The following is a 12,813-nucleotide window of genomic DNA, read 5'->3' on the forward strand; positions in this document are numbered from 1 at the left end:
ACCACCCAAAACACTAGCAACACCCTTGTAGTAACTACCCTTACCCACACTAATATTTTTTTAGCAGAAAGTGTAGCACAGGCAAGTACCACTCTCACTTTCTTCAGGAAATGTATGTGTAATGAGAATGTGCACTTATTTGAGAACTGTGATTGTGGACAATCATTTATATACACTGTATGATTGCTCTGGTTAAAAAAAAAACTAAATGGCACAATAGTACATCAGCCATTGGTACCATTATTGTCTCCTGGTACGGCAACAGTTGTGGGCTACAAAGGGTTGTTGAGTCACTCGCTTTTAGTTTGCTTTGTTTGTTTAGTTCCTGATTTTACTTGGTGTGTTCGCAAAAGACTTTCTCCTCATCAGGTCATTGTCCGAAGTCTTGTGCATAGTGCACAATTAGTAAATTCTGTCGCAAGCACTTTATCCAGCTTATAGCCAACATTAACTGATCCTACTGACCTGCTTAGCTCAGTTCAGCCAATAAGATACTTTCTTTTACTCCTCTGCTCCACAGATATGTATATGTAGATGCCTCATTTGACCTCTCCAGGCATGTCGTCACTAAAAGTATATGATGCCACATCATTGCGCAGCTTCTGGTTGTGAAACTGCCAAGATTTAAATTCTCGAAGAAATGAGATTGTGTTTGGTTTGTGTTATTACATGTATTATATATTTTTACTATGATAATTTTAATGTTTTTACTTTTACTGTGGTAACTTTGTAATGTCAGCTGATGTCTTCGTCTTGTTGTGTTGAAAACATCTGCCGAAGTCTATTTCATATATAGATATTTTATTCAAACGTGCATCTAATTACGGTTGCAGATGCTCAGTCAGCTCGCTCTTGAATGTTCACAGACTGCTCCAATATGGCGGACGGCTTACTTATGTAATGAGGCATCTATATATATTTCTATGCCCTGCCCTGCCTGTATTTCATCTAAATATAAATGTAGTGTCCAAATTGTATGTACCATTTTTACACTGCACTTATTTTGCATTTACTTTGTTTAGCCTTTTATACTAATAACATATATTTCATGAAAGATCTATTGACAAATCTCCCAGAATTTTTAAGGTACTGACCTTTGACCCCGAAGGGCTCTTGTTAGCTAAAGTTTTCTCTACTGTGCATCATGTGATGTCAGTGATGGATGCTTTGAGTAGCCAGGGCATGAGTGCTGAGTAAGTAATCCTATTTGGGAAACTTGAGCTTCCGTCTCGCTTTCGGCGTGGCAATCTGTTGATCGCTTCTCAGCTCAATGAGTCGTAAAAACGTGTTGTGCTTTTTCATCACCAAGTTGGTATCTAGATTGCGTAGGTTTTTTGTCTGTCTTCCTTTACCTGCATTTTGAGAAGAATGCTGTGTATAACAACAATATGTAGGATCAAGAGAATCAAAGGAACGACTCTTCGATGGAGTTGAACAAGTGGATTATTCTAAGAGCAGGAAAATGTACAAAGAAGCTTTGGGAAGTTTATTAACTCACAGGTAAGCAAATACATTTTAATGATTGATACTTAAAGTATTGGAAATGATAAATATATATTTATTTTTTTATGTATAAATATACAACAAAATAATTTTTACATCAATTTATCTATAAATAATCTGTTTTATATATTTTTTTATTTTAATTTTACTTGAAAACAATCCTAATGTGTAAGTTATAATTTTTTCCGGTCAGTTTCTATATTAGTGTAAAAACAAAAATATATTTTATATAGAAATGAACTGAAAAAAAAATGTTTTACCTAATTTTTTTCCATCTAGTTTTAGAAACAACATTTACACTCTAATGTACTCTGTGGTAATGGTTTCGTTGACTACTTCTGTTTACATTTGAAATCTGTAAACTGATCTTTCTGAGTAAGAGCTGGTTTAAGTTGGGATCACAGGTGTGGGATGGGTTGTGTACGGCGAGATAGAGCCACACAGTAAGGGATTGTTTATAGCAGCTAACAGTATTATGAAGCTCAGTGCTAAATCTGGCAGCCTCTTTTAGAGGGAGACATCACAGGTCCAGCTAAGCAGTTCAGTCTGATGTGTCAACAATGCAGTAAACAGTTGTAACTTGTACACCTGTAGAATAAATAAATAAACTAATGCAGTTAGCAACGAGTAAAGTAACAAGGAGTCTAATTTATAGAGAAGTTTCAACTTTTTATTTAAATTCTAGAAGTGAAGTGCTTATGGCTTTAGAGAAAATACATGTGAAGTGCTGAATTTCCTTTTCTCTCTCTCTAGGGCGAGTCCCTATGTCCCTATGGTAATGGTGGCAAGATAAGCCTGTGATTGTCATGGTAACGTTTAGTGATACAACTGACATCCACAATATGCAGCCACCATCCTGCATACCCACTTCAATGTCACCTAGTGTACGGCGCAAACAACTGCTGTGGCAGAACGCAGTGAAACACATCATCATCCAACGGGAGCTGAAGCAGCAGTTCGGCATGGAGCCAGCCCAAAAGATTCATGTCACTGATGCCTATATTGAGGAAATCAACCAACAGATACGCAGCAAAGCATCACGGGGCATGACTAAACGGCGTTCCTCGGCTGCCAGAGTTCATCCATCCTTTTTCGGGGAACGAGGCAGTGCATCTAGTACACAGACTGGAGCGTCTGCGCGCTATGTCAGTGATGCTGACTTTTTTGTGCACTGGGGCCACATCATCCATGGGGTGTATATGCCAACATTGAGACACATCTTCAAATCCAAAGATCTCGAGAAACTCTACCAGCGCCATTCATCGCACACTAGAAGAACCTCATTAGTCGTCACCAACATTATTGATGCAGCTGCCAAACTACACCTGCTTTTGCTCTACCTGGCCCTGGCACCGGACAGTTCGGACGTACTGCTGGGCTGGTTTACGGGCTTCTTCATGGCCTGCGCAACTGCCCTGTGTGTTTTGGTACTCACCTGTAAACGCTCACATTCCCCAAGATGGTTGCATTACGCTGGTATGGCTAGCTGGCTGTCACAGACTGCTCAGATATTGGGGGGGCTGGCATACGGATTAGAAAGAGACCAATCCTGGTATGTTCTGTTCAACCTGTTTGCCACATACACTCTGCTGCCACTGTCACTGCTCTGGGCAATCGGAGCTGGCACACTCACCTCCATACTGCACCTCATTGCAGAGACCACACGTCACCTCAGTGAAGTTGGACTGCTCAGAAAGGTAGATGTATGGATGACCTGTGTAGATGTTCCTTGTCTAACCAAACAAACCATTTATCAATCTTGCTCTAGTCATCCCAGGTAGACTACAATAATTCAATTTTCCTTTTTAAGAGATTGGTTCTCAATTGGCCTCTTTGTCTTTAGATTCTCGCCAAGGCTTTATTGTACACATGCATGAATGTGGCAGGTCTGTTCATCCATTACCTGACCGACCGGTCCCAGAGACAAGCGTTTCTTGAGACACGCCGCTGCATCGAAGGCCGTATGAAACTAGAAATGGAAAACCAGAGACAGGCAAGTGGAATTGAAGTCTGTAGGTTTTGCTGAGATTCTAGTGTCCTTTGTCCAATAATGTTAACAAATTAGCATTAATACTTACGATTGGAAGAACACATCTGGTAGAATATGTAAAAGTTGGTTCAGTGAGAATATCTGAGGTCAGCTTTTGTTCCCGCCTCAGGAGCGTTTGGTGCTGTCAATCATACCCCGCTTTGTTGCCTTGGAGATGATTGCAGATATGACTTCTATGGATGATGACCTTGATCCACAGCAATTTCACAAAATATATATCCATCAATACAAAGATGTCAGGTATCTAACATGGACATGTTTTAGCGATAAGTTATACAGCGAGGATGAATAGAATATGACCATTCAATTCGTGGTGAAAAATAATTTTCCAGAGAAGATCATTTGGATTAAAAATACCAACCATTTGGATCACCTAAATAATGCAATGTCAGTGTTGTCCTTAACACCCCAATGCCACTGTAAATGTAATGTGCAGTTTGGTCCTCATGGAAAGATGAAATTAAAAACTGATTTGTAGATTATATTAAACTATTATAGACCATTTCACAAGATGTAAACAACACTTCCTGTTTCAGTTTTTTAACACTACATAAAAGCTGGGATAAAATACAACCAACAGAACATTTAAAACTGAATCAAAAAGTAAAACAAACATCTTTAAGATGCTTTCTTTACACGTGAAATAAAGAAAACAGTTACAAACTGAAACAGGAAGTGCTTCTGGACCAGTGTTTACATCTTGTGAAATGGTCTATAGTAACCTTTATCACTACCTCATCATTATCTTTCTTTCCCAGTATTCTCTTTGCTGATATAAAGGGATTCACACTATTATCCATGAACATGTCTGCTCAGGAGTTAGTGCGCTTACTCAATGAGCTCTTTGGACGTTTCGACCGGCTAGCCGAGGTATGCTTTCAGATTTTATTTGATTTTCTGGTAAAATTGGTATTTTAGAGTGTCTTAATGTAAAATCACTGACAGAACACCAAAGTCCATTTTAAAACTCATATAAGATGTGTTCAGCTGATATTTCCAATGTGTGTCTTTTTAGGAATATGACTGCTTGAGAATAAAAATCTTAGGGGACTGTTACTACTGTGTGTCTGGAGTACCAGAGCCTCAGCGGGCACATGCCAGTTGCTGTGTGGAGATGGGACTAGCTATGATCAGCACTATACGGTACAACACAGTGCTATTCCCAGTATAACCAATGAGTTCAGAGAGTTTCTGTAGAATTAGAAATAGTGTGCTTTAGGCGATCAAAGTGCATACAATGAAAAACTGTAGCGCTGGATAAGGCAAACATTATTTAGGTTGCCTCAATCTGCAAAGCTGAATCAATGGCTCCACATATATTTGTGGCTTAATCTAATAATAGTTTACTCTCCTTCTGAGCTTATTTGTACAGGCATTAAGGATTTATGTCTGTATACTTAGATCTATAAGGAAACAGCTGAACTTTGACATGGATATGCGGATTGGGATCCACTCTGGCTCTGTCCTTTGTGGGGTTCTTGGTCTACAAAAATGGCAGTTTGATGTGTGGTCCTGGGATGTAGGCATTGCCAACATGCTTGAAGCAGGGGGGATCCCTGGGTGAGTGACCAAAACTTTATAAAGGGTAGATATCATACGAACACATTTCCCCAGTCTTTGCTCTAAGTCTTTTAGTTACTAATGTTGGCGCAGTTTCACTTTAGAGTTAAAAGGAACTGCTTTTGTGTGTAACACTCTCTTCTGACTGTCCACTTTATCAACAGACGCATACACATTTCACGCGCAACTCTGGACTGCTTGGATGGGAACTACCAAACAGAGGACGGGCGTGGATATGAACGCAATGAGTTCCTGCGAAAATACAAAATTGACACTTTCCTTATCTGCCACAAGGAAGAGGACCTAGATGAAATGAAAGCTGAAAATCTAAAAACCCGTCCCTGGAACAAAGAGGTTCTATTTAGCAACATCATTGATATTAACTGTGCATGGCTTTCTATCAGTAGAAGAATAACACTGAAGATGATTTCCAATTCTCTCTGTTGAACTTTAACCTTGCAGATCTTGGCCTCCTTCTCCAGTGGCTCTTACACACAACTTCCTACATCCTCAGTGAGCAGATCCACATCCAAGGAGATCAACAAACGGATAGAGCATGCAGTCGATCTCCGCAGCAGTGAGCGCATGCGCCAAGAGCACATTACTTCAGCCACATTGGTGTTTAAGGATGCACACATTGAGGAGAAGGTACAAGGCGCAGGATGTGATGTGATAAAAATATTATCTTGGACTTGAGACTGAGGCCATGTTTACACCTAATATATTAAGATCCCTTATGGTCGATGGGATCACAAGTAGACGAGGAGGGAGACACATACCCATTTACATCTGGTATTTCAATACGTCCACTTTCAACCACTTCTGTCCTGATTTTTTCGAGGGGAGGGTCTATGGGTGGGTAAATCTAAGATTTTTTTCTTCAGATCTTTTTCTTCAGATCTAATTGCCAAAATAAAATTGTGCAATTTACTTATGAGCGCATCCTGAGATGATGGGAAAAAAAACATAAAAACATCTGTAGAGCAGCAGCTTTCGTTTTTGCTTTGACTGCCGCAAGACCACGCTGAATGCTGTGTGTGTGTTAGAAATCAAGAATGGAGAGTGAACATTGTGCTTAGTACGTTTTTTGTCTTCAAACCAAATTTGGGTCTTCAGCTGACAAAGTTTAGATCCCATCTGGCTATAGCGGCCTTCCAATAATGTTAAGTGTTAGGTCAGTAGGTTGTCTTTTGTGGCTGTTCGTGCACTTTTGACCACATGGGTGTTTACACCATGAAAGAAATCCGGTCAAATGCGTTTTCAACTACCTCTGGAAGTGGTCGAAAGTGGACAAGCTCAAAATAAATGTTGGCTCCTGTATTTAGCGTCATCCACTTGATCCGATCGACCGAAACGCATCTTAATACCTGGTGTAAACAGGGCTTGAGTCCTGTCATGAACTTAGGTGCATGAGGACTTGACTCAGACTTGACTTGGTCTCTGGCTTGAATGAGCTGGTCTCGAGTAATAACGCTGGTTTGTATAGTTTAGCTCATGAAAAGACCATCATGAAAATAATTTAGCAATCCAATTGATCATAAAACATGAAGTTACTGAAATATGTAAATCTTTTGAGTTCCCAAAGATTTGTTTTCTTTCTAAACCTAAGGGTGTCTTTTGAAACAAAAACAAAAGCAAGTAACTGACTGTTTATATTTTGCTCCTTGGTTCAGTTCTCACAGGTGAGGGATGAGATGTTTAAGACCAATTTAGTATGCTCCTTCATAATGTTTCTTCTCCTCATGGCTGTCCAAGCCCTCATCCCTGTACCCAGGTAAAGAGTCTACTCAATTGATGTTCAGCACCTGAAAAAGATTATATTTTTGTCACATTTACATAGAGGCTAGATATGTTAAACTTCACCTCCATTCCCCACTGTCTTACCTGCAGGTTGTATTACTGGACAGCATTACAGTTTTGTCTGTTCTTGCTGGGATATCTAATATTGCTTGTGATGGTCCTGGCTGAAGAGTTTAAACATTCTCCAGGCATCCTTCAGCAGTTTTGCTGCTGGGTCCATGAAAACAACAGTATGCGGAACATTCTCACTGTCGCAGCTATAGCCATCAATTTTGGCATGGCCCTCTTTGACACGGTGAGATTTGCATGAATTTTGTTTTTGTTTTTTAAATTGCATTTTTAATTCTGTGATTATGATTGCATTTTAGGAGGTAAATCAATTTGATACCCAAACAAAATATGTAGTTTTTTTTTTTTGGATGGTGTGGCATAGTGGGCAAAGCTCAGGGCTGGTAATTGATGGTTGGCTGATTCACGCATCATTGGTTCCTTGACCAAGGTTGTTTTGAGGTGATAAACATTGTTCTGTGAAACTCTTGTGAGATTTGGATTAGTTCTTACCAAGGTTAGGGTTCGAGATAGGATTACTGTGGGATTTCAAATAAACTGTTTATGAATGTCGAATGTGAATCTCAAAAGATATTTTAGAGAGGGTTATCCAAACACAACCCTTGAGCAAGACACTTAACCCTGCTCACCTTGTATTTTGTTAAGTTGATTTGGATAAAATGCCAAATTCTTACCACGTCAAATTATTTAAATTGATTCATAGTGTTCCACCTTATGTTTATTGGAGGATAAAAATTGGGCTTTACAATGTCAATTTTGGTCCATTCATTATAATTCTTTATCTTGTGCTTATCCAGATATGGTGCAACTCCACTGAGACAAGAGAAATAAACACCAGTGAAACAGAGGACTATCACACCAGCCAGAAGCCATTTACTGCCTGTACCTATCCAGAGGTGTGACTTCCATATAAACTGTCCTGTTGTGAAGACTTCACCTACCTGTTATTATATTTCATGCCTATTATGTTTATATACACAGTTCTTCATTCTGAGTGGGGTGGTTTCTATGGTGACCTGTGCTGTGTTCCTGAGGCTGAGCTCTCTCTTGAAGTTGACTATTCTGTTGTTAGTGGTGGCTGTCTATGCTTACTTCATCGAAGTGTCCTTCCACATGCTGTATGTACATCAACCAGAGCAGAAACAGTTAAGTAACAGGTGAGTGTCTATCATAAATCTCAAATAGTAAAAAAAAAACACAAAACAAAAACACTTTCATACTAACGTTCACTTGCATTTTATACCATCAAGGTCTCACTACCTCAGAAGAAAGGGAGTCTCAATTCTGTTGATGGCAATGTTCATCATAGCTGTGTTTTACAATGGACGACGGGTATGAATTTTTCAGGTTTTTTTTTTTTTTTTCAGTTTCACCAGGGTTGCCAACTATCACGCATTTGACATGAGACAGACTTTCAGGCTTTCTCTGACGCTCTCACCCTGCCAAAGTAAATCTCACGTCAAATTAAAAAAGCTAACGTGCTGTGCAGCCCGTTTAGCGTATGACATCAATAATTGCAAGAGAAATGGTTTTTAATTCAACCTTTTGATTGGACCAGTCTGACCCCTGACCCCTACCTGTGCAATGCTCATCAAAGTTGTTTAGGCAGCACTGTGAAATATAGTATTTGTGCACACAAGCAGATTTACACATCTGAAATAACTATTATTAATTTAAGTTGTTAATTTACTCTTTAATAATAATACCAGTTGACAGGGCTCCCTCTATGTTTACAGCATTGGTTATAAGATTTTTCCTTGAGAAAAAATAACTTGTAGCTACTGTACCTGATATTTATCTTAATTAATCTGAATCTTATCGCAATCTTATGAATTAAAATTGTGAAATTTGTATCAAGCACTTGTAAAAACAGCAGTTATTGCACCATGTAAAAATTGTAACATGTTGAAACTAAACTTAACGAAATTCTGTTTCACAATCACAATACACAAATTTGTATTGCAAGGTTTTTGTGTATTACTTTGTGTATAATTCTCACTGCAAGTTAAACTCAAAAGTTGGCAACCCCGGTTTCAGTATTCCCGTTTTGACAACACATTCTCTATATAGAATGTAGTCATTATCTGACAGGGAATTATAAAATGTAGAAAACTGTAATACACATCTGGGATCTTTCCTTATTCTGTGCCATCTCATTCTGATCCAGTGGGAGGCCACAACACGGCTTGACTTCCTGTGGCGTTTGCAAGCTCAGCAGGAAGTGGAGGAGATGAGAGACCTGAGAGAACACAATGAGTGTCTATTGCACAACATCCTCCCTGCACACGTTGCTCGTCACTTCCTAGAGAGGAACAGAAATGACCAGGTACATCAGAGTCATATATAAGCAACTATCAGTGATGATATTAATTTTGAGCAAACTTAAAGAAAATGTGAGTGATGCTTGCCTGTGCAGATGCTTTGCTCCCATGATGCAAGGGTGATCTTATCATCAGCCGGGTGAAAACAGTAATAGCTTTAAGTTGCAGTAAACGATTTTTTTTTTTCAAAATGCTGTTGAAAGTGGATCGGACCAAGCACCACAATAAAAATGTAGCCAATCAGCAGTAGGAGGCATGCCCACTCATGATGGGGGAGGAGAGAGAGTGAGCAAGAGCGAGATTTGAAAAAAGACTATAGAAAGAGAGACATTACAAAAGAGAAAAGCTCAGAGGAATATCACTGGAAAAAGAAGGGTTATGATCAGACAAGAACTTTAGGATCCGTATTAATATAGAAAAGCTTTCTAGCGCTGGAGATGCCTTCAGTGGGAAAGCCTGAAAACAGATGCCAAGGTTGTTTTGTTTCTGCTCCATAGTGAGTAACTTTGGTTTTACAGTGTTTCCAAAGGAAACAGCCACATCACCCTGTAGCCCAAGACTGGTTGCCCATTAAAGCTAAGCAGGGCTGAGCCTGGTTAGTACCTGGATGGGAGACCTTCTGAGAAAGCCAGGTTGCTGCTGGTAGAGGTGTTAGTGAGGCCAGCAGGGGGTGCTCACCCTGTGGTCTGTGTGGGTCCTAACGCCCCAGTAAAGTGATGGGGACACTATGCTGTCAAAAGAGCACCGTCCTTCGGATGAGACGTTAAACCGAGGTCTTGACTCTCTGTGGTCATAAAAAATCCCAGGATGTCTTTCGAAAGAGTAGGGGTGTAACCCCAGCATCCTGGCCAAATTTGCCCAGTATCCTCTGTCCATCATGGCCTCCTAATCATCCCCATATACACCAATTGGCTTCATCACTGTCTCCTCTCCACCAGTAAGCTGGTGTGTGGTGAGCGTTCTGGCGCAATATGGCTGCCGTCGCATCATCCAGGTGGATGCTGCACATTGGTGGTGGCTGAGGAGATCCCCCCCCTTCTATGTGAAGCGCTTTGAGTGTCCAGAAAAGCGCTATATAAATGTAACGAATTATTATTATTATTATTATTATAAAGGAAACTGACTGAGAACAAAACTAATATTGTTGTAATTAGCTCTAGTAACTGGACAGTTTTGAGAGTCATTAGCCGTGTTTCCACTGTCGGGCCAGGGCCAGTCCCATTTCTATTGTCACTATTGGGCCTGTTGGGACTTCCTAAGGTCCAACAGTCAGGGTTTTTTGGCCCGCCGAATACTTTGGTCCAAAAATGGGCCAATTGGGGCTTGAGGAGCAGTCATGAACAAAGGCAGAGTTTACCTGAGTATGGAGACGGTCAAAACTGCTGCTTATTTCCCATGTTATTATATCAGGCTATAGCTAACTTCAGCATTTTAGACATTTTAAACATATTTCAGCTGAAATACTTTGTTGAGAAAGAAAAACATGCACTCGGGTGAACTCGTATAATTCATAACTCTTGTTTGAGGTCCTCTGAGAGAGATCACATCACTTTTAGAATGAATAGAAATGTTCAGAAATGTGATGTACACATATGATATTGTCTCAATATTGTTTTATTTTATAAGCACTTGGACTTAAAAAGCCTTAATGGAGTTGTTTTGTGCATTCCTGTGTAATGACCCACAACTAATAAACTACGAAGACCAAATAAAAGTCCATGCATGATGTTGTCTTTGTCCTCTCAGGAGCTGTACTCTCAGTCCTATGATGAGGTGGGGGTGATGTTTGCCTCCATCGCTGGCTTTAATGACTACTATGAGCAAAAGGAGATCAAACACGAGGGAGTTGAGTGTCTCAGACTGCTCAATGAGATCATTGCAGACTTTGATGAGGTAGGACTTTGATGGAAGGTTGTACTTTTTGTGCTGGTGTTTTTTCTCTCATCTGTCTTATACAAAGCCCTCACTGTTTTTGTTTCTCTCTGGAAAAGTTGTTAGAAGAGTCATATTTTTTGAACATTGAGAAAATCAAAACCATTGGCAGTTGCTACATGGCAGCATCTGGTTTATCACCCGATAAACAGGTAAACCATTCTTATTCATTTGATTAGCCTTCTTAATTATATACATTTGGAATTTCCAACTGTAATGCACTATAATTGTTCTGTGCTTCATCCTGACAGTCTTGTGTTTTGAATGACTTGCATCATATCAGTGAGTTGGTTCTGTTCGCTTTGGCTATGCAAGAGACTCTGAGAGAGATCAACAAACATTCTTCAAACAATTTCCAACTGCGCGCTGGTAATGGCTAGTGGAATAGACCTCAGTCAAAGTAGATGCTGTATTTAATCTAATGCAAATGAGGCTGTAATATAGAAATATTTTGGACTGTTGTTGTGTAGCACAATACAGTTACATTTATTCATTTAGCTGACGTTTTTATCCAAAGCAACTTACAATTGCTATAAATATCAGAGGTTGCACGCCTCTGGAGAAACTAGGGGTTAAGTGTCTAGCTCAGGAAAACATTGGTGTCTCACATTGGATTCGAACCCGGGTCTCTCACACCAAAGGCATGTGTCTTATCCACTGCGTCATCATTTCCATAAAAACATGGGTTGTAAATAATGAACAGACTGTACGTCTGTCTTTTACAGCCTTTTGGTTTTGGTCATGTCACATTTAAGAAATAATTCAGCTACATTTTGTAATAAATTAGCATTGAATGGCTTCAGAAGGCTTGCCCTTTTTGGATCTTGACAGACCCTGGTCACTGTAAAGTGAAAGTGAAAGGCCAAGATTGGTAACCCATACTTTGTGCACTGCATTTAACCCATTAAAGTTAGTGTGCACACATTGGGAGTAGCGAGTAAATACACTGCAAACCGTGGAGACCATGTTTTGCTGAGGGGTTAAGTGTTGCTTATCTTAATAAAAAATATTTTTCGGTTCCTTTAAATATGCCATCTACTCTGAATATGAAGTCTATACAGTTACCCATAATTTCTGACAATTACAATGAGTATATATATGAGTAACTTCAATATACCCCCCTAGGAATTGCCCATGGCCCTGTTGTTGCTGGGGTCATTGGTGCCACCAAACCCCAGTATGATATCTGGGGTATGACAGTGAATTTGGCAAGTCGGATGGACAGTACTGGAGTCAGTGGAAGGATTCAGGTCCCCGAGGGCACACGTAATATACTAGCAGACTGGGGCTTTGCGCTAGAGTTGCGTGGTGAGATATACATCAAAGGCGTCAGTGAAAGAAAGGGACATGTCCGAACGTACTTCATCAGCACCAAAAGGCGTCAGATGGCAAGCAACGGTATTTCGGACAGAGGAAAGAATGGACGCAGTGGGAGGACCACCCTGGCCGCTGTGGTCTTTGGCCTTGTACAGGCCATTCACAGAGAGAAACAGAGAGGTACCAATGGAGGTTTCACTCTGCCAAACAGCAACTTTAGCCACTAAAGATTATGATGCGACACATCATACCTGGATTCAC

At 40.0% G+C, this 12,813-nt stretch overlaps 1 protein-coding gene across 1 annotated transcript; it reads left to right on the forward strand.

Moving 5' to 3' along the window:
- Positions 1-12,788, forward strand: LOC120494248 (adenylate cyclase type 8). The gene is given in 19 exon segments (XM_039693471.2): positions 1-1,500; positions 2,257-3,200; positions 3,347-3,496; positions 3,663-3,793; positions 4,312-4,423; positions 4,569-4,696; positions 4,955-5,113; positions 5,278-5,467; positions 5,576-5,761; positions 6,787-6,887; positions 7,004-7,208; positions 7,780-7,878; positions 7,964-8,139; positions 8,233-8,314; positions 9,150-9,308; positions 11,050-11,196; positions 11,295-11,387; positions 11,487-11,604; positions 12,361-12,788. Coding segments are annotated over 18 exon segments (3,555 nt in total). The 5' UTR covers positions 1-1,500; positions 2,257-2,309.
- The last annotated feature ends 25 nt before the right edge of the window (positions 12,789-12,813 follow it).

This window comes from Pimephales promelas, chromosome 13 (assembly GCF_988280905.1).
Source record: "Pimephales promelas chromosome 13, fPimPro1.hap1.1, whole genome shotgun sequence".
Lineage (NCBI taxonomy): Eukaryota > Metazoa > Chordata > Actinopteri > Cypriniformes > Leuciscidae > Pimephales > Pimephales promelas.